Source organism: Malus domestica, chromosome 09 (genome assembly GCF_042453785.1).
Source record: "Malus domestica chromosome 09, GDT2T_hap1".
Taxonomy (NCBI): domain Eukaryota; kingdom Viridiplantae; phylum Streptophyta; class Magnoliopsida; order Rosales; family Rosaceae; genus Malus; species Malus domestica.
Window position 1 is genome coordinate 27,880,984 of NC_091669.1, and position 18,294 is coordinate 27,899,277.

An 18,294-nucleotide genomic window follows, 5' to 3' on the forward strand; every position below is an offset into this window, starting at 1 on the left:
TTCAAATTGGTTTGGGATTTTCGGGAATTTTTTTCAGCCCTAACGGTAAGGCACGTATAATGTTGTTTAATGGTACAATTTTGACCATTGATGATGCACTTTCTTCTCTGTCTTCCGGAAGAACGTTGTTTAGTTTCAAGGACATTAGAGATAATAATTACCATGCTGAAACTTATGTAGAAAATGGAGTTGAATTTCTATGCATAACTTCATACGAATATGGCCAGAAGTGTATTCTAGAGAAGATAAAGCATATCCCGAGTGGTCTGTATACTACGACCACACGCCCTATAGAAAGCCATTATGTGGCCGGCCCTACCTCTAGGATCGCGTACGAAATTACACTTTGGCATGATTGTTTTGGATACCCTGGACGAATAACGATACGCTGTATCCTCAAATAATCACACGGGCATCCACTAACTCGAAGTTTAAGTTTGATTCAAGGAATCGCATGTCAAACTTGCTCAATGGGAAAGCTTATTATAAAGCCTTCTTATATCAAGATTCGTTCGAATCCTCCTATTTTTCTACAGAGGATTTAGGGGGACATTTATGGACTGATTCACCATCCCTGCGGACCATTTAGATATTTTATGGTTTTGGTTGACGCTTCCACACATTGGTCACATGTGTGCTTGTTGTCCACAAGGAACTATGCATTCTCCAAACCGTTGGCTCATGTTATTAAGCTCAGAGCTCACCACCCTATTATCCAATCAAATCTATTCGAATGGATAATGCTGGAGAATTCATATCTAAAACTTTTGATAACATCTAGTACCACATGTTCACACCTAGAACGGCCTGGCAAAAGCATTCATTAAGCCCTTACAAATTATTGCTCAATCGTTGGTCATACGTACCAAGCTCCCAATTGCTATTTGGGGCTATGCAATATTGCATGCATCCATGATGGTCCGACTAAGGCCTGTTGTGACCTAACCATATAGTGCCTTTCAGTTAGTTACCAGATATGAACCTAACATTTCGCATCTGTGCGTTTTTGGCTGTGCATCCTATGTGCCGATTTCGCCGCCCTTACGTACAAAAATGAGGCCTCATCGAAGGATGGAAATCTATGTCAAATATGATTCTCCTTCGATTATTCATTCATTACTTAGAACCTTTGATAGGCGATCTATTTATAGCTCGTTTTGCGGATTGTCACTTTTATGAAACAGTCTTCATGTCGTTAGGAGGAGATAAGAACGTCAACATTCCTGAAGAACGACGCGAATTATCATGAACAACTCCCATTTTATCTCATTTAAATCCTCGCATTGCTCAGTCTAAAACTGAAGTGCATCGCATATTAGATCTTTAGAGCGTAGCTTAAAGCAAGCCAGATGCTTTCACCAATCTAGCGTGAGTGACAAAATCAAATATTCCATTTGTGAATGTGCCTGCAAAGATAGATGTACCAAATGTATGACATACTTCCCTCTTGGAGGCCCGGGATGTCACTTTAATCGATCCATATGCATTAGTGGCTAGCCAATCATCTGCCCTTACATAGAAGCATGGCAGACCTTTTGGTTCAAAGGATTCACACCCCCGAAAGAGGAAACCCATGGCACAGGCAATTGAAGAACCTACCGTGAATTTGACTGTTGCCTACTCATTCTATCTAACTCATGAGGAAATTCTAGATTATGGAAGCATCCTTGAAAAGATGAATCCACCTCCCGAGAATTGTGAGATTTCGATCCATTATGCTAGCTTGCATGATGTTTGGTGTAGAAATGAGATGATCATCGACGATGCATTAGCATATGCAGTAACTACTGAGATCATGTTAAGCGATGACATTGAACCCCGTTTCGTTGATGAATGTTAACGTAGAATCGATTGGTTAAACTAGAAACAAGCAATCCAAGTCGAACTCGATTTGCTTACGTAAGGTGTTTGGACCTATAGCTCTTACTCCTCCACATGTGAAGCTTGTTGGATACAAGTGGGTTTTCATTCGGAAGCGTAATGAGAAGAATGAAATTGTGCATTACAAAGCTTGTCTTGTTGCGCAAGGCTTCTCACAACGCCTCGAGATTGACTATGACGAAACTTATTCACTGATTATGGATGTGATTACTTTTTGCTACCTTATCAGTTTGGTAGTTTCCAAAAAACTAAGTATGCAGTTGATGGACGTAGTAATTATGTATCTCTATGGAGATCTTGATACGGAAATTTATATGAAAGTTCCTGAAGGACTTACATTAACTGGATCAAATATTTCCAAACTCCAGAACACACTCTCAATTCGGCTGAGACGTTCACTCTACGGTTTGAAGCAATCCGGAAGAATGTGGTATACCATATGAGTGAGTATTTAACTAGTCAGGGATATGTGAACAACAAATTATGCCCTTATGTGTTAATTAAGAAGTCACATTCCAGTTTTGCGATAGTTGCAGTATATGTCGACGACATGAACCTTATCGGAACTCTTGAAGAGCTTGCGAGAACTACCGCACACATAAAGTCAGAATTTGAGATAAAAGATCTTAGTACATCAATCGAACTACACCCAGAAGGTGTTGCGTTGCTTTAACGAGGATAAAGCGAAGCCTTCAAGTACTCTTATAGTTGTTCGATTGCAAAAAAAAATCCCTTTCATCTTAAGAAGGATGATAAAGAGATTTTGGAGCCTAAAGTTCCTTATCTAAGTGCAATAGGTGCTTTATTGTACTGAGCTCAATGCACTAGACTCGACATCTCCTTCACTGTTAATCTTTTGGCAAGATACAATAATGCACCAACACGTAACACTGGACTAGTGTTAAAGACATTTTCCGCTACCTTAAGGGTATTACGGATAAAGGTTCGTTCTATATCTATGGATCCTAGAATGATGCCGCACCTTCTTTATCTCGAGTTGATTCTCACCTTGTTGGTTATGCTGACGCATGATACTTATTCGATCCGCACAAAGCGCGCTATCAAACGGGTTATGTCTTTATCATTGGAGGCACTACAATCTCTTGGAGGTCAACTAAACAGACCTTAGTTGCCACTTCATCTAACCATACTGAAATTTTCGCCTTACACAAAGCAACTCGGGAGTGCTTATGGTTGAGAGCAGTTATGAGCCATATTTGAAGCTCCTGTGATCTTTACCTTGTCATTGATGTCCCGATGACGATCTATGAAGACATCACATCATGCATTGAACAGCTCAAGAAAGGTTACATCAAGGGAGACAACACCAAGCACATTACATTGAAGTTCTTTTTCTCTCATCAACAACAAGAGCATCAGAAGATTGAAGTCACACAAATCTGTTCACAAGATAATCTGCCTGACCTCTTCACCAAATCACTATTGAAGGAGACGTTTCAAAAGCTTGTTCAAGGAATTAGAATGCGTAAACTTTTTGAGTTGTAACATTGCTAGTTCTCTTTCAAATTATATCAAACTCAGGTGGAGTATCTTGAAGTATATTTGCTTAATCATAATGTACTTTTTTCCCTACAATTAAGAGCATTTTTCCCACTGGATTTTTGCTACCTAACGAGGTTTTGATGAGGCACCCACCTTGGGTTGATCATATCCCTAATCACGTCTCGTAGACGTTTCATTTGACTTTACATTTCTCACACATTTTTCCTTAGACAATGGATTTTGTCCCTACTCGGGTTTTTACCATAGCCATAGGGTTTTTTGTGAGACTTACTTCCTTATGCAAGTTCCTACTTTATTTGAGAATAGCGTGTTCCCAAAATCAGTGCCGATGAGTCAACTTCCTCAACCTCTACATGATGCCGAATGTACTTGAGTATTTACACACTTAAGGGGGAGTGTCATAAACTTTTTATTTAAGTGTCCTAAATTAGATTTGATTGTAGTTATACTTCTCTATTATGACTTGTATTCCTTGGAGGAGAAGGATTTCTTCTCTCTTATTACTATAAATAAAGGCACTGTGTAGGGGAAATAACACATCCTCTACACAACCCTACAAACACATCTCTCTCTCTCTCTCTCTCTCTATACTTTCTCTGTGTCTCCGGCCCCCCTTCCCCTATCAGTTAAATATAGGCCACAACAAATCTTATATATTTTTGAATATATATGATCTCATTAATTAAGTTAGAATTAGATCTACTATTATTTTTCATAATTTTTAGAGAAAACTGAAGTAATGATCGTTGAACTTTGAGTCAATTAGAGCTTTGGCCCTAAATTAAAAATAGGTCCCTAAACTTGCCACAACAAAGAGCATTAATCTATTTTAATTAACACTATTAGAAATTTCATCCAAAATAAAGAGTTTAAAGGGGTAAAAAATGAATGGAAATTTTAACAAAATTAGCCCAAAGGACTATTGCTTCACATTATAATAAATTCAAGGACCAACACTCATGGATTTTTAGTTCAGAGACCAAAGCTCCAGTTAAGCTAAAATTCAGGGATAGTGACTCTAATTACATCTCATTTTTAATATATGGTATTAAGCTTAACTCTCAAAGATGACGTGACACACCCCGACCCGGATTCTATAGGCACCAAAATCAAGGCATGCTAGACATCACTCGTAGCCATGAGACGTAAGAAAATATAACTAATGATAACAAATAAAATTTAACGAAAATTCGGCAGAACTTCCTTTAAAATACGGATAAGCCTAAATTAAAATACCTATAGGGAAACCACATTTATATCAACACATCCCCTAAGGGCCCCACTTAATGCGTCTCTGACCCTCAATTACAAATACAATAATAGTTCAAAGCACAGTTGTCTAATACCAGTTTATGGGTAAAGCTGAGTAGATATCCTACTCAATAAGGATGTGTCATTGCTCGAAATGATGCCTCGAGGTCAAAGATGCTCACATCAATTGCTATTGATTCCTATATACACTGAGAACTAATCGTTACATATATACTAAGTTGTTACTTACCAGTGGCATGGCATACAATATCATCCACTAGCCACAACTAGTAGAAATTGAATAATATAAGCATGTCATATTGTCGAGTAATCCCGAGACGAATGACAAGCTGGAAGGACATGTCTACAATGTGGACAAGCTAAAAATACTCATACATTTGCAAGTTGTGTCCTGCGGCTGTGAACGTGAAACAATATTCTAAATGTATAAACATGCCATTGCTAAGAAAACTCTTAAGTGATGACAAACTGAAAATATAAATGTAGTACCCCAATACACGTGTAAGCTAAAAATATAACCATACACGTGCAAGTTGTGTCCTACGACCGTGAACGTGGTACAATGCTCTAAGTTTGTACGGTTGTATACGTGCCAGAAGATAAGTAGTAACGAATCCAACTTTCATAAAATCATCATCGTCATAAAGCATAAGCCATAAATCGTAACTCATAAATCAGGTAAAGTCTATACCAAGATTGAATCATAAAAATCTCACATCCTAAACTCGGAGACATGATACACCATTCAATTTTATTTAATCTTATGGTAAAAAACTACCAGATCACTCTCACAGTGATCAAACTTGTCTATAGCAAGACTATCAAACTCGCATAAAGTGAGACTACCAAACTTGCCCATTGCAAGACCGGACAACTCATTTTGAGTATGGTCAAATCATACATCTTTGAAAATTAAAGTGACCCAATTTATCAATTGACGGGGAGAAAAACTTATGTGGGACTCAATGTGCCACTGAACAATGCCTAGTGACACTGCGATTCAATCAAAATTTGACACGTGGTTAAATTTAACTACAATTTCCTATTTACATAAAAACTAAAATAATATTATTTCCAACATTAAAACAAATAAGACAAAAACACCCACCAAGACTTCCTCCACGGGAAAAACCTGGGAGATAAACTTTTATATGGGCTGATGTTGATCAGTTTCCTAAGTAAGGGATTAATTGGAATTGTATAGACTTTGGTCATGAAAACAATTACATATAATTGAATTCAGAATCGTTTTATTTTATTTTATTTTATTTTTTCAATGATGAATCATTTTCTGCAAACACAAAATATTTCTTCTTTATTTTTCAAAGAATTAGGCTAGCCATGCCAAGAAAATCTATGAGAATGGAAAATATAAAGCTTATTACCTCGAAGTTTAGTCAAACGATACTGACATCTGTGCTGGAAGGGTGAATTCTCAAAGGACTTGGATTGTCTGCCCTCCCATTTTGGTGCCCTCCTGTTTTGTATGGTCACGGTTAAGCCACGTCAATATTTTATATTATTTTTTTATAAAAATAATAAAACAAAAAGAAATAGTAATATAAAATGTTGACGTGGCTTAACCGTGGCCACACAAACAGGAGGGCACGAGGAGGACACTGAAATGGGAGGGCAGACAATCCAAGTCCATTCTCAAATGATGGAGGACTGCTCCGGTTGGGTGATTGGAGTCTACTTTTAATTTTACTAATCTTTATAATATATTTTTAATTTTTATGTAATTATGAAATCTTTAAAAGGTAACATAACTCTGAAATCATAATTAAAAATCTTACCACATGTTAAATTTTGATTGAGTCGTACCACATGTTAAATTTTGATTGAGTCGTAGTGCCATTAGGCATTGTCCAGTGGCACATTGAGCCCCACATAAGTTTTTCTCCTTGACCGACGCGTTGCCCCTTACCGTCAACTCCCTTTGAAACTAGGTCTGAATTAATTACGCAACAAGAGTATTTTGGTGAACTATTGCCTCAAATTTTAAAGATTTATTTCATTAATGAAGGATTTTGAGAACTTAATTAACTTTCATTCGTTGAATTCTCATATCTAACCTAAGTAGGATTATACTTGACTTTGAGGGAGTAAAAAAATCAAATTGTCCTTTTGGGTCTGATTTGGGACTAGATGGATAGTTCTCAATCGCACGAGTGTGTAAGCAGTTATAACAAAAAATTAGAGGCGTTTTAAGTTGAGTACTTTGGTAAATTGGAAAAATGCCTTAATACATCAAGTCGTCGCCTATTATTTGTATGGTACACAAGATCATGACACGATGAATCAGTATCATGCAATCACTGTTTTTGAGTATGTGTACATCATGTAGCAATGTGGTACATAAGATCATGACCTGGTAAATATTTATCATGTGATCACTACTTTCGAGGTCGATTGGTGTTGTAGTTTGACCCCCTCTTCTAGTCAGCAGAGTTATAAAGTCATAAGAGCTGATCATGCTTGATTAATCTGCAATAAGAAGGATTAGGTGTTGGTCATAATTTCTAGGTATGAGAAAAACTGTGTCGCTCCAACCCTAGTGCTATATCATAAATATAAAACAGATGATTAAAATACATGTGTGGGTGAAAAGAGAGTCCAATTAGATAGTGTGAGAACCGTACTGCTAGAACCAGTCATATATTATATGGTTTGTCCAACCAAAAGGATGATGACGAAGCATCTTTCATGTTCTCAATGGTGTTGAAAATTTGAAATTTCGACACAATCATGCTCTACTACTTTCCTTATTGGGTTTATTCTTGAGCATAATGAAAAGGAGATGAAAGGCAAGTGATGCCATCCCAACTAATCATATCATTTTCTTAAATAACCGTAAACCCATATTAAGCACACGATTAATCAGAACCACATCATTTTAGAGTTAAAACCCATTAAAAAAAAATTAATTTTAAGCAACTTCTTTATGAAAGGCATCCATGCTTTAATGATTAATCCATAGCCAATGAAACCAGATAGCACAATTTGTGCTTTCGTCGTGTATATTCTTTTAGCATTTTTCATGATATAAATAAAGCGCTAACCCTTGACAAAAAATGTTACAAAATTTATTCAGTTAATTTGTTCACTAAATGACGTGTCATATATGTATCAATACATATTGGTTGTAGGACAATACATTCGTGCTTCCCAATAAGGAGGGAATTCGGCATTCCGTTTCTATTGTGGCATCATTTAATTGTACAAACGTCATAATTAATTTTCATTATTTTTTTCATCATTTGAAGATCACTTGTAGATAAATTTCACAATTATCGTCATCATTATCCTTAGCTATAGTAAAAATTAAACCAACGTCAGATTTGAGTCAGTTAAAAACTATGACGTGATTTGATATGATAAATACAATTTGGATACTCCATTTTCAAAGTCACATGAAAATTTGATATAGAATTTTTGTTTACATAATCTGCATATATAATAATGCATACTTAAATAGATAATGGGGAACTAAAAGTAGACAACATTGAAACCAAAACATGAACGGCCACGTATTGACGTCCTTGGTAGTTGGTACCATGTAAGCAGAATAAAAACTGTTTTAATCAGATTTTAAAAATAATAATAAAAATTGTAATTTTTTAGAGATGGTGGCTTGTGCAGAATCAAGACCAAAAGTGCCGTAAAGAATGTTCCTAGTCAAGCAAGCTACCAGTCTCTTCTTGAGATGGTCGTCTTTGATTATGCTTTAAAGAACTGATTCCATGTTACAAAGTTACAAAGATCTTAGCTTAAGTAATAATTAGTGGTAGGAGATTTGCAAATCCTTAGAAGTTCTTCTATATTTGTGGAGGTTAATTTCTCTCCCCCTCTAGCTTTCTTGTTGCCCAAGAATCTTAATTAGGGGGCACATTGCTCTCATTGGTGTGTCCACAACGGGCCAAAGTTGACCTAATTTGAAGCACATATTCTGCCTGAATTTAGCGAGGAATAAGTGGCACTCAGTTCAAGCCAAATATGACCAAATGACTTGCTTTTGGATTCTTTTCGACGAACACGGTCATCCACCAAAAATGAATAAAAATAAAACTTAGTTATCCAACTGCGATCGAATAAAGATTCTCATATCATCATTCGTTTGAGCATTAGCTTAATAGCTGAATCTGATCGCAAGGCGTTGTCGGCCTTGGCAGGCAGTTCAAGAAGAAGAAGGTCTTGAGCATCCGCTGCTAAAAGAGTTGTCATAAACCTATGATATGTTGATACGCTAACATTACCAATAGTCCAGAAAGCAGAAACATAGAAGAAAACAATATTTGGTGATCCACGTGAGGAAAAACAGGGTTCAACATTGGAGATTATCGAACATTCTCCTGTTCGGAGATTATAGTGAAACAAAGGCAGACCATAACATTTGTACAATTCCATTATGCAAACACAAGAAGCCAGAAACATTGAACTCACCCGTGCATAACAAAACATTACTGGACGACATAACAATGGCATCCCCATTTCTAATCGTCCATGTTCTTCATGTATACCTTTGAAAGTTTGGTTTCCATTATCAACTGCTGTTCTTTGATCAGAGAATAACCTGATTCAAGTAAAGCCTCCATAGTTTGCTGCGCAAGGGAGAGGCAAACCCACTCAATGCGTTAATCCTACTAGACAAATTTTATTCCAACCAAATGAGTTACAAGACGCATAAAAATGCTTCAAATCTGTTGCATAGTTTTCTAAAACCAGACAGGGTAGATCATTAAATTCCTATTTCTTTTCTAAAATAACAGCAATACTAATTGTATTAATATTTGAAGGGAAAAAAACAGACAGACAGATTGCAATAGCAGGAAAAAAAAAAAAAAGAATGAACATTTATTCCAATGACAAAGTTTGGAGATTAGAAATACCGTGAACCCCCATCCGAACCCAAATACAAAAACCATAAAAAGATATTTGGTTACTAGTAACCAAACTCAGATTACATACAGCCTACTTGATAATCATTTCGTTTTTAGTTTGTAGTTATCATTTTTTGTGTTTGATTAGAGGGGACACACTTGGGAGAAATGAGGCATGTAGAAGAGTTGAGGAAGGATGGAGGAAAGAGGTTGAAGAAATACATATGGAAAGATTCAAAAAGAAAACGAAACTCAAAAACAATCTTAAGTTTTATTCACTTTCAAGATTTTGTTTTCATTCATCTTTATATCTTCCCCAGTCTTACACTACCCTTCTTCATCCCTCCTTTCATCCATATGGTTTCCTCATATCTCAAGCACATGAAGTGAAGGAAAGGAAATATCAAACATGTGTTTCTAAAAAAATTTCAATTATTTCTGTAAATTTATGTTTTCAGTTCACGATGAAGACCCTTCTGAAAAGCATTCTGCAAGCTGATACAAATATGTAACCATCAGTCCATCCATTACTGATTGTTAACAAATACACCTTGGACTGGCACAGAAGCGCAATGTGCTGTTTTTTCCTAGCAACCTATGTGTTTATTCGTTTAATCTCTCATTTTTCAAGTTTCAAATGTTCAGTTTTATATCAGTGCACAGCAGGGGTTTTGCTATTATTGACCTGCACCCACCCAAAACTAACATGACAGAAACACTAAATATTGCAAATCTGTTGCACTATATACTTCAATCTATTTACATTTTGCATCTGAGATGGTGAAAGTATAACCAGTTCACTGATGGATGTACAAAACCAACAATCATATCAATCAGACTTTTCAATGCTTTTATAGGATGCAGGTTTGGAAAGAACACCAGTTAAAATTGATAATACTACCTCTGGAGGAGTAAACACGGGAAGGCTGTCATTTTTTCTTCCCTTTATAAGTTTGTTTCCCAGACTTTCAACACCTCCGATATCATCAACCCACTAGGAGAAAAGAGAAATTAGTTAAGACAATAAATGCACATAAATATTTTGAAAATTTTACAAGAAATAATATAACTTCTACTACCAGAAAATGTTGAGAAACAAGCAAATCCAGACCAATTTTAAATCAGAACAGGAAGATTTGAGCTGTTGAACTCTCATTGTTAAGTTTATATTGGCAACATCTTTGGAAGCCTAAAATTCCTGGGAAGCTTATCAATTTTATGTGGAGAGCTGTCAAGACTTGAGAGGAAACTTGTGGATGCAGCTGTGTATAAGGTGTACCTAAGAGGGGAAACTTGTGTTCACTAATTTCTTGTTTGCACATAAGATATGGACTCGAGCTTTCTTTGATGTTTTTGCCACTTAATGGTGATGCGTTTTCTCTTATTAGTGTTTGTCTAGCTGCCAAAATCTTGTGGGTTGTGTGGGGGTGAAAAGAACATGGTGATGCATGAAGGACATTCACGCCCAGCCCAGGTAATTTATCAACATGGAGTAGACTTGTGGGAGTTCCGGACAGCAAATAGGAGATCCGTTGGGGTGGGGATGCATCACCTAGAAGGGTCCTGGGAGGCACCGCCAAGGGGATGGTTTAAGCTTAACATAGATGACACTGTTGATCCTAGTTCGGGTCTTTGTGGTGTTGGTGTTGTAGTTCGTAATGCACAAGGCTAGTTGACGGTTGCTTTGGGCAGCCAACTGCTAATGTGTCTATCCTTGTGACTGAATTGCATGCTCTTTATGCTGGCATTCTTTCCGCTACAAATACATCCTTCCTTTCGTTGATTGTCAAACGGATTCTTTGAGTGTGGCTAATCTTGTCATTGTGCTGATGAGTGTTGGTCAGTGGAGGGAATCTGGCGGAAGATACTACGCTTCTCTTGGCTCAATTGCTGGTTATTTCAGTAACTTTCAAGCCAAGAGAGAGACATATGGTCACTGGTCGTTTTGGCTCACTTTGCTCTTTATGAGCAAGGGGTCCACATTTGTTGATGAATTGTTTTGCTAATGAACTTCCTGTAATTTTATCCTATTTAATTCTGTGGAAGTTTTCCTTTTAAAAGCAAAAAAATAGTTAATAGTTTATCGCATTTGCCTGTCAGAGTTATTGTATGACAGATAATTACAATCTAAATGAAATATGAAATTCTGTTTCTTATAATTATTGTGCTAATTAGTGGCTCATCATTTTAGTCCCTCAAATCTTTGACAGTAAAGGTTACAACATGATTTATCCTGTTTAAGTTTTTGAGATTCCGTTTGTTGGCTATACATCAACTAGTTAGGCAAGAAGACTTCGAGAAGCTGGAGCATTAATAACTATAAATGACCTTCAGCGGGTTAGGCATTAGGTCTGAAGACTAGGCAACAAGTTAGGCATTATTTATCCTACGGAGATTCTTCTCAAAAAATTTATCCTACGGAGATCATGTCAATCCTCCACAGTAATTCAAATGAGCACTATGATATCCTATATCCAAATGCCAATGGGTAAAACTATGGATTCAATTGCTTAATGACAGATACACTATGAATCTTTGCATTTGACATAGTAACTTGTTGCAATGGTCTAACAAATTTCAAATAAAAATGTCATATACCTTAGAAATTGACCGGTCATATGTTCGAGACCTTAGAGCTCCATAGAAATCTAGTGCTGCCCAATCATCAAAAGAAGAAGAATAAGAATAGTACAATAGTAACGACAACGATAATAATACCAACAACAACAGCAATAACAACAATAACAACAATAACAATAACAATGATAAAAATAAGAACAAGAAATAAAGTACAATGCAGAAGTCTTCAAATTTGATCAACAGCCTATGGTGAATCCATGACATCCAGAAATTGAAAATCCACATGTTTGCTGAAAAGAAATTTAAAGGCATTGATTTCGTGATTAGATAGAAGACAATAAGAGAGGGATACCTTGATTAGGAAATGTGTCCACTATCCTTACAACTTCATCCCTAGATATGCCATCTTTCTCATACATTCTGTGAACAATATTAATAATGTCCTCGTGGTTAGGCTGCCTGTTTCAGATAAATATCCAACAAGGGTCACATGGATCTGTTACATATCATGGAGAAAAGGAAAGGAAATCTCAAACATACATATAATAGCATTTGACACATAACACAAAATAATAAATGATACAATGTGGTCAATTGGAAAAGAATTTAATTAAGAATAACACTACAGCAAATCAATTTCAAAATATCAAGAACTATACTTGGTTTACATTAATTTCTAACAATACTTTAGCACAGTAATTTTGGAAAATTAGTCAAAAGTTTACAGAAAGAAGGCCCAGTGCATTTGATAGAGTCACGAACAGGCAAAAAAAGGGCAAGAAAAGGTGTTTGAAATGGATACGAGGCATGTCATTCACTATCTTGCCGTGATTTATTGTCCATCATGAGGAAGAAATCACTTCACCGGGAAAAACATGTTAAAGGCATCCATCTGCCTACAGACATGGATGAGAAGGTACGGATTTTCTTGACCAAATTGATTGAATTTTCAATGTGAAAGGTCTCAATGTATATATTTTGATTTTTATTCTAACAAAGATTCACACTGATATGAGGAAAATCAATAAGAAATTTTGCATGCCATCATGAATGGTTAAGGCACAAATCTCCAAATCAACTTCTCCTTTTTGTGTGCAAGTTTGAAGCTTGATATTGGATATACTTAAAACACTTCATAACAAACATTGAGTTTTCATCCAAAGCGGGTGTCATGGCAAATTGATTTATCCATGCAAATCACCAATTAAAAGCTCTTAATCGTTTGTTAAAAATCACATACCAGCAAAATGAAAATGAACATTTGTTAAACAATCACATACCAGTAAAACTTTTCCATCCTTCCATCACGGATTAAGGGAGCATATATTTTTGACAAATCATTTCCAGTAACAATGATAGGAACTCTGTTTGTAATATCTGAATCTCGCCAGTCTTGTCCAATACTAACTCTTGTAGGATTATCACAAAGATTCATCAATGTTCCGACAACAATTTGATTGTTGACTGTCATTTGAGTGTTGCCTAGAAAAACAATAGACAATAACACATCACTAAAATTGAAACACAAATGAAAACTAAAAGGTCAATTCAGTAATTCCTACACCAATGACTAATGATGGGAACGTATAACTAACACCATACATAACTGATTTTTCCCAACAAAAGAAAATTACAGAAAAAAGTTGGCACTATTGTATTTATGTGCTTAATGCTTTCCTTTTTCTCTTCGTAAATTATTGAATTTCTGGTCTAAATTAAACAGTTCTCACCAAATCTACCAAGGCCAGCATCAATGTCATTGATCATCAAGCAGCTCATCTTGCCCTGCAATAGTCAAGAAAAATTAAAAATCCATAGAAATTTATAGACGGTATGAAACAAGTGATGTCCAACAATGAAGCTAATTAGCACGATCCAAACATATATAGACTGTAACAAACAACTATTTTGTTGTGCTGTCTTCTGTGAATAAAATTAACAGTTCCATATAACACAGCAGTATTTATGGTCAAAGATCTGACAGAGAACAGCCTCCATCTTCTAGCTGAACAGATCCTCTCAATTACTTTTCAAATGGATTTAAGAGGTGATATTTTGAATTGTAGCCCTTGAAGAACGATTCCAGCTTAAAAGTAGCAGAGTTGACACAGTGTGCATGTGGTGACAAATTAGAATGGCAGTGCTTTGCTTCATGTGCCGCTTCTAATTTCTCTATATGGTGCAACTTATCCCTAGTTTTCCAGTTTGCATTATCAGTGTCCTTTTGTCTACTAACCCTTTCAAATACTGTCATGATTGCATACAATTTCATCCCTAGCATTGAGGAGAAAAAGGACAAAACATAAAGCACCTAAAAAACTTCTTTGTAGATTTTCACAAATATTTCAAAACTCTGCAACCTCGCTCTCAGTTTCTGGTGACTTGGTAGTCTTAAATACCCTTCCGCAATGCCTTGTCAGTATACTTGAAAGTCTAAAACATAAATTTCATCTTAAAACTTAGCTCGCCAAATTGATCCTGTAGGCGTAATCACCGATTTTCAAGATGGTTCTGCATATTACGCATGGAGTGTCTAAAAGAGACTTAAAGAAGCTTTGTCGGACACATATGCATCAATGCATGATGTACACCAGGAGAAGTGAAAAATTGAATGCGCTAGTCTTTGAGTTAATCTTTTAATGCAGCATCTACTTTCTTATAGAAAGAATACAAAGGTATTACTACTACCCGCAAAACAATTCTTTGGCAGGTCTATCGTCCAGAGGATTTGGAAGATAAAAGGAGCTAATTCTGCTCGTGCTTTCTTTCATACTTTGGGAAAGCCCATCTCCCTCCCTCCCTGTCTTAACTTTCTAAAGAAGTCGGTAATATTCGCAGACCCAATTCAATAACAGAAAGAAAAAAATATAGAATCATAAACCAAATAAATATTACATGACAATTATCAAAAAGCACTATTTAACTTCACAACCCAAGACATACATATGGATAAACTTGCATGGCAACGTCAAACAGCACTATTTAACTGCATAATCCCAGACATACATATATTAACAGTGAAAGTAGTAGAGCTTCTAACTTGGTTCTGGACCACTTGAGAAGCTGTTCTATAGCGTTCCCGTATCAATTTTCCCGGTTCTCCTGCAGTGGAACTTATGATTATATAAAGCCTGATTCTACAAGAAATTATAAACAGGGTAACAAATCTTCCATTGTCCTTGCAGTATGCCAGCTCAATTACTTATTTCAGATCAGTAGAAGGAGTTCCCAAAGAAATGAACAAATTCAATTGAAGATATGTATTGTGGGAAATTCTATAATCGGAAAACAGCAAAAATTTTAGGAAGTAACTTTATAATCATAGAAAGTTACCTGCTCTTTCTGATTCCAATTCCCCGGCAGACATAATTACAGGTTCAACTCCCATGGCTTGGAATATAAGTTCAGTCTGAAATGATTTTCCTTGCCCTTTTCCTCCCCAAATACCTATATGATAAAATGCTAAATTTTCAGAGGACATATCCTGTTAATGTGTCACCCCGAAAGACTAAACTCATTATCACTCATTCAGAAGATATTAAAAAAGTAGGTTAGGACTTAGGAGATAGAGAAGTTTTAAAGTAAGATTTAAAGTAAGATTCTAAAAGTAACCACATACAAAAATTTGGACGACCAATGTTACAAAAGAAATGAATGTGACTTTTCAATATGTAGTCGTACCCAGTGCACAAGGCTCCCGCTTTATGCAAGGTCTGGGAGAGGTGAATGTCGGCTAGCCTTACCCCCATTTATGGAGAGGCTGCTCCCAAGTCTCGAACCCGAGACCTACCGCTCATGGACGAAGGCACTTGCCATCGCACCAAGTGCGACCTCTACTTTTCAATATGTAGTAATTTGTCCAAACATCTTAAGAATCAGATCGATAACTCCAAGAAGAGAAAAAAAAATGAAACATGATTGAATACCTTAACATGAAATATCAATGACCAAAAAGCTTTATGAAAACTATCAACAAAAGTTCAACAAGAACCCATAAGAATAGCCGGTAAAGATTATAGTTACGGTATATACCTAGGATTAATGGAACTTTAGTATTTAGAAGAGGAGCAAGGTAGTTCTTCGCAATATGGCATACTGCATTGGGAAAAACAACACACGCACATAAGATTACAACAAATAACAATATCATCGTGTCTTTGATGAGCTGCACAAAACATGAAAGTTTCCAATGGTAAAACAAGAAATTTTCAATTACAGATCCATTAAGGAAACACAAATCATGAGTATAAAAATCCTGACAACAAGACCCCTGAGGGAAAGCATTAAGTGTAAATGAAGAAACTGGAGGTATCTGGTACAGGCTCTTATAGTGTAAACATAGCTATTAAAAATATTCCACTCAAAATTCGTGACAAAGACATCCACAATGAACCGTTATTGTACAAGGTGTGGTGATGGATGGACAAATTAATCTTATTAGAAAATTTTAATATAACCTTCCTTTCATCTTAGCTACTAAAAACATATGCGAAAAGACAAGGATTTTGATTCGGCCCTAAGCAAACTGATCAAATACCAGATAAATTTTAATTTTTGTTCAAATTTGCTAACAAATGTCCAAACACATAGCATGGCCACCAAAATGACTGCAAATATTGGAAAAACCATGTTACCACAGGTAGGTGACAAAAGTACAGCGATTTTTACCAAGTTTTCGTACTGCTCTGACCTGAATCATGACATTTTTATTTTAATCTTTTGCCCAGTTTCATAGAACTTACCAACTTTATCCTGTGAAACAGAAAGGCAACAAAAAAGAAACATAAAATCACTGACCAGAAATTGTCAGATTAAATTCATAAGAGTTAAGACATAAAAATTAAGCAAAAACATCAATGGATATGTTCTAACTTGACAAACCCATAATGAAAAATCATCAAAATTCCCATCAATCACGCATTCAATCATCATTAATGGCATTAATACCGAAAGAATCAAAGCAGTTGATCATTGGATTAGCATCTTAAAAACTGTTCAATCACAAATTAATCAATTTCAAAGGAATTGAATCACGAGATAATTGGAGCAATGGTCCCTTAACTTTAGTTCAATTGGAGCTTTGGTCCTGAACTAAAAATTCGTGAGTATTAGTCCTTTTGGCTAAGTCCGTAAGCACCATCCATTTTTTGCCCCTTTAAACCCTTTAGTTTGGATGGAAGCTTTAAAGGACCATTGCTCCAATTTCTATTGAATCAAATACAAACCAAATAATCAGAAACAAGCAATACATGATCATACCATGAACAGAGGCGCAACGTAATAATCGCCCTGAAGGTACTGGAAGGACCGCGTGACCTTCTGCCGATAATCAAACACGATATCGGAGTCTCGGCCGAGAAACTTTCCGACGAAGAGGTCGTCAACGAGGCCGGCCCGGGCACCGACGGCGATGTTCATGTTATCAGCCTCTTTGCCCAACCTGTACAAGTAGTCGTTTCCCTCGGAGTCCTTGGCCTCCCACGAGGACTGGTCAGAAAGCCGCTTCTTGTTGGGCCCGCCGCCGCTGTCGCTGATGGTGTCATTAGTGTCGGTCTGAGGGTCTGGGACGGAAGAGGGGGTTGTGGAGCAGCAGAGAGAGGAAATGAGGAATGGGGTTTTGGTGGTGGGAGGAAATGGGAGGGAGAAGATTGGGGATTTGGAGAGAAATGGGTAGCAGCTGCAGAGAATCATGGCTTTTGAGGATTTGTGAGCTTTGAATTTTTGCGTGCTTTATGCCTTTGAGAGTTGGAGGAGTCTGTGAGTGTGTGATGATGGTTTGGCGCCACAAATTAACGCAACCATATCCTCTGGTGTGGACTATTGGGAGGGAATTTGGTAATGTCCAACTTTAAGGTTGCGGCAATCAATTAGTTTCAAACTCTCGTCGAATATTATTAGAATTTAACACTATTTATGTTGGTATATTTATTACACTATAATATTATATGTGTTGAAAATATTTGTGGGTTAATGAATGCCCACACAGTAATGTGGACTTGGGATATGAATGAGGATTGTATTTTCAAAAGGTGCGTGCTGTAAATTTCAAGATGTAATTATTACGTTTGTTTGGAGTTGCTCTATAAATAAAGCACTCTGTGTGCTATCAAAATACTCTGAGAAGAAGAAAATATCAATAACATCAGTATCTATCCCT

General features: G+C 36.4%; 1 protein-coding gene across 3 annotated transcripts; it reads right to left on the reverse strand.

The window, feature by feature from the left end:
- Positions 1 to 8,352: 8,352 nt before the first annotated feature.
- On the reverse strand, positions 8,353 to 17,983 carry LOC103444042 (ribulose bisphosphate carboxylase/oxygenase activase, chloroplastic). Of its 3 annotated transcripts, none has more exons than XR_530584.4 (12): positions 17,397 to 17,983; positions 16,880 to 16,889; positions 16,170 to 16,232; positions 15,471 to 15,584; positions 15,178 to 15,239; positions 13,868 to 13,922; positions 13,418 to 13,619; positions 12,490 to 12,596; positions 12,156 to 12,211; positions 10,459 to 10,551; positions 9,121 to 9,278; positions 8,353 to 8,905 (listed from the first exon to the last, which is right to left on the reverse strand). XR_530584.4 is itself a non-coding variant. In XM_008382949.4 (11 exons), the coding sequence occupies exons 1-11, from the start codon at positions 17,826 to 17,828 to the stop codon at positions 9,171 to 9,173; spliced, it is 1,302 nt and encodes a 433-aa protein (XP_008381171.1). In that variant the 5' UTR covers positions 17,829 to 17,983; the 3' UTR covers positions 8,957 to 9,170. The 3 variants fall into 3 exon arrangements, 1 of the variants encoding a protein (XP_008381171.1); XR_003776271.2 differs by having other exon boundaries at positions 8,662 to 8,885; XM_008382949.4 differs by lacking the exon at positions 8,353 to 8,905 and having other exon boundaries at positions 8,957 to 9,278.
- Between the last annotated feature and the right edge of the window lie 311 nt (positions 17,984 to 18,294).

Bases quoted from the DNA above. Each gene is read 5' to 3' on its own strand.
- LOC103444042 (XM_008382949.4), bottom strand. From the start codon at position 17,828: ATGATTCTCTGCAGCTGCTACCCATTTCTCTCCAAATCCCCAATCTTC. The intron at 15,585-16,169 runs GTATATACCGTA...TTTATCATATAG, and splicing joins TAAAGTTCCATTAATCCTAG to GTATTTGGGGAGGAAAAGGG. The intron at 13,620-13,867 runs GTGAGAACTGTT...TTGTTTTTCTAG, and splicing joins TGCTGGCCTTGGTAGATTTG to GCAACACTCAAATGACAGTC.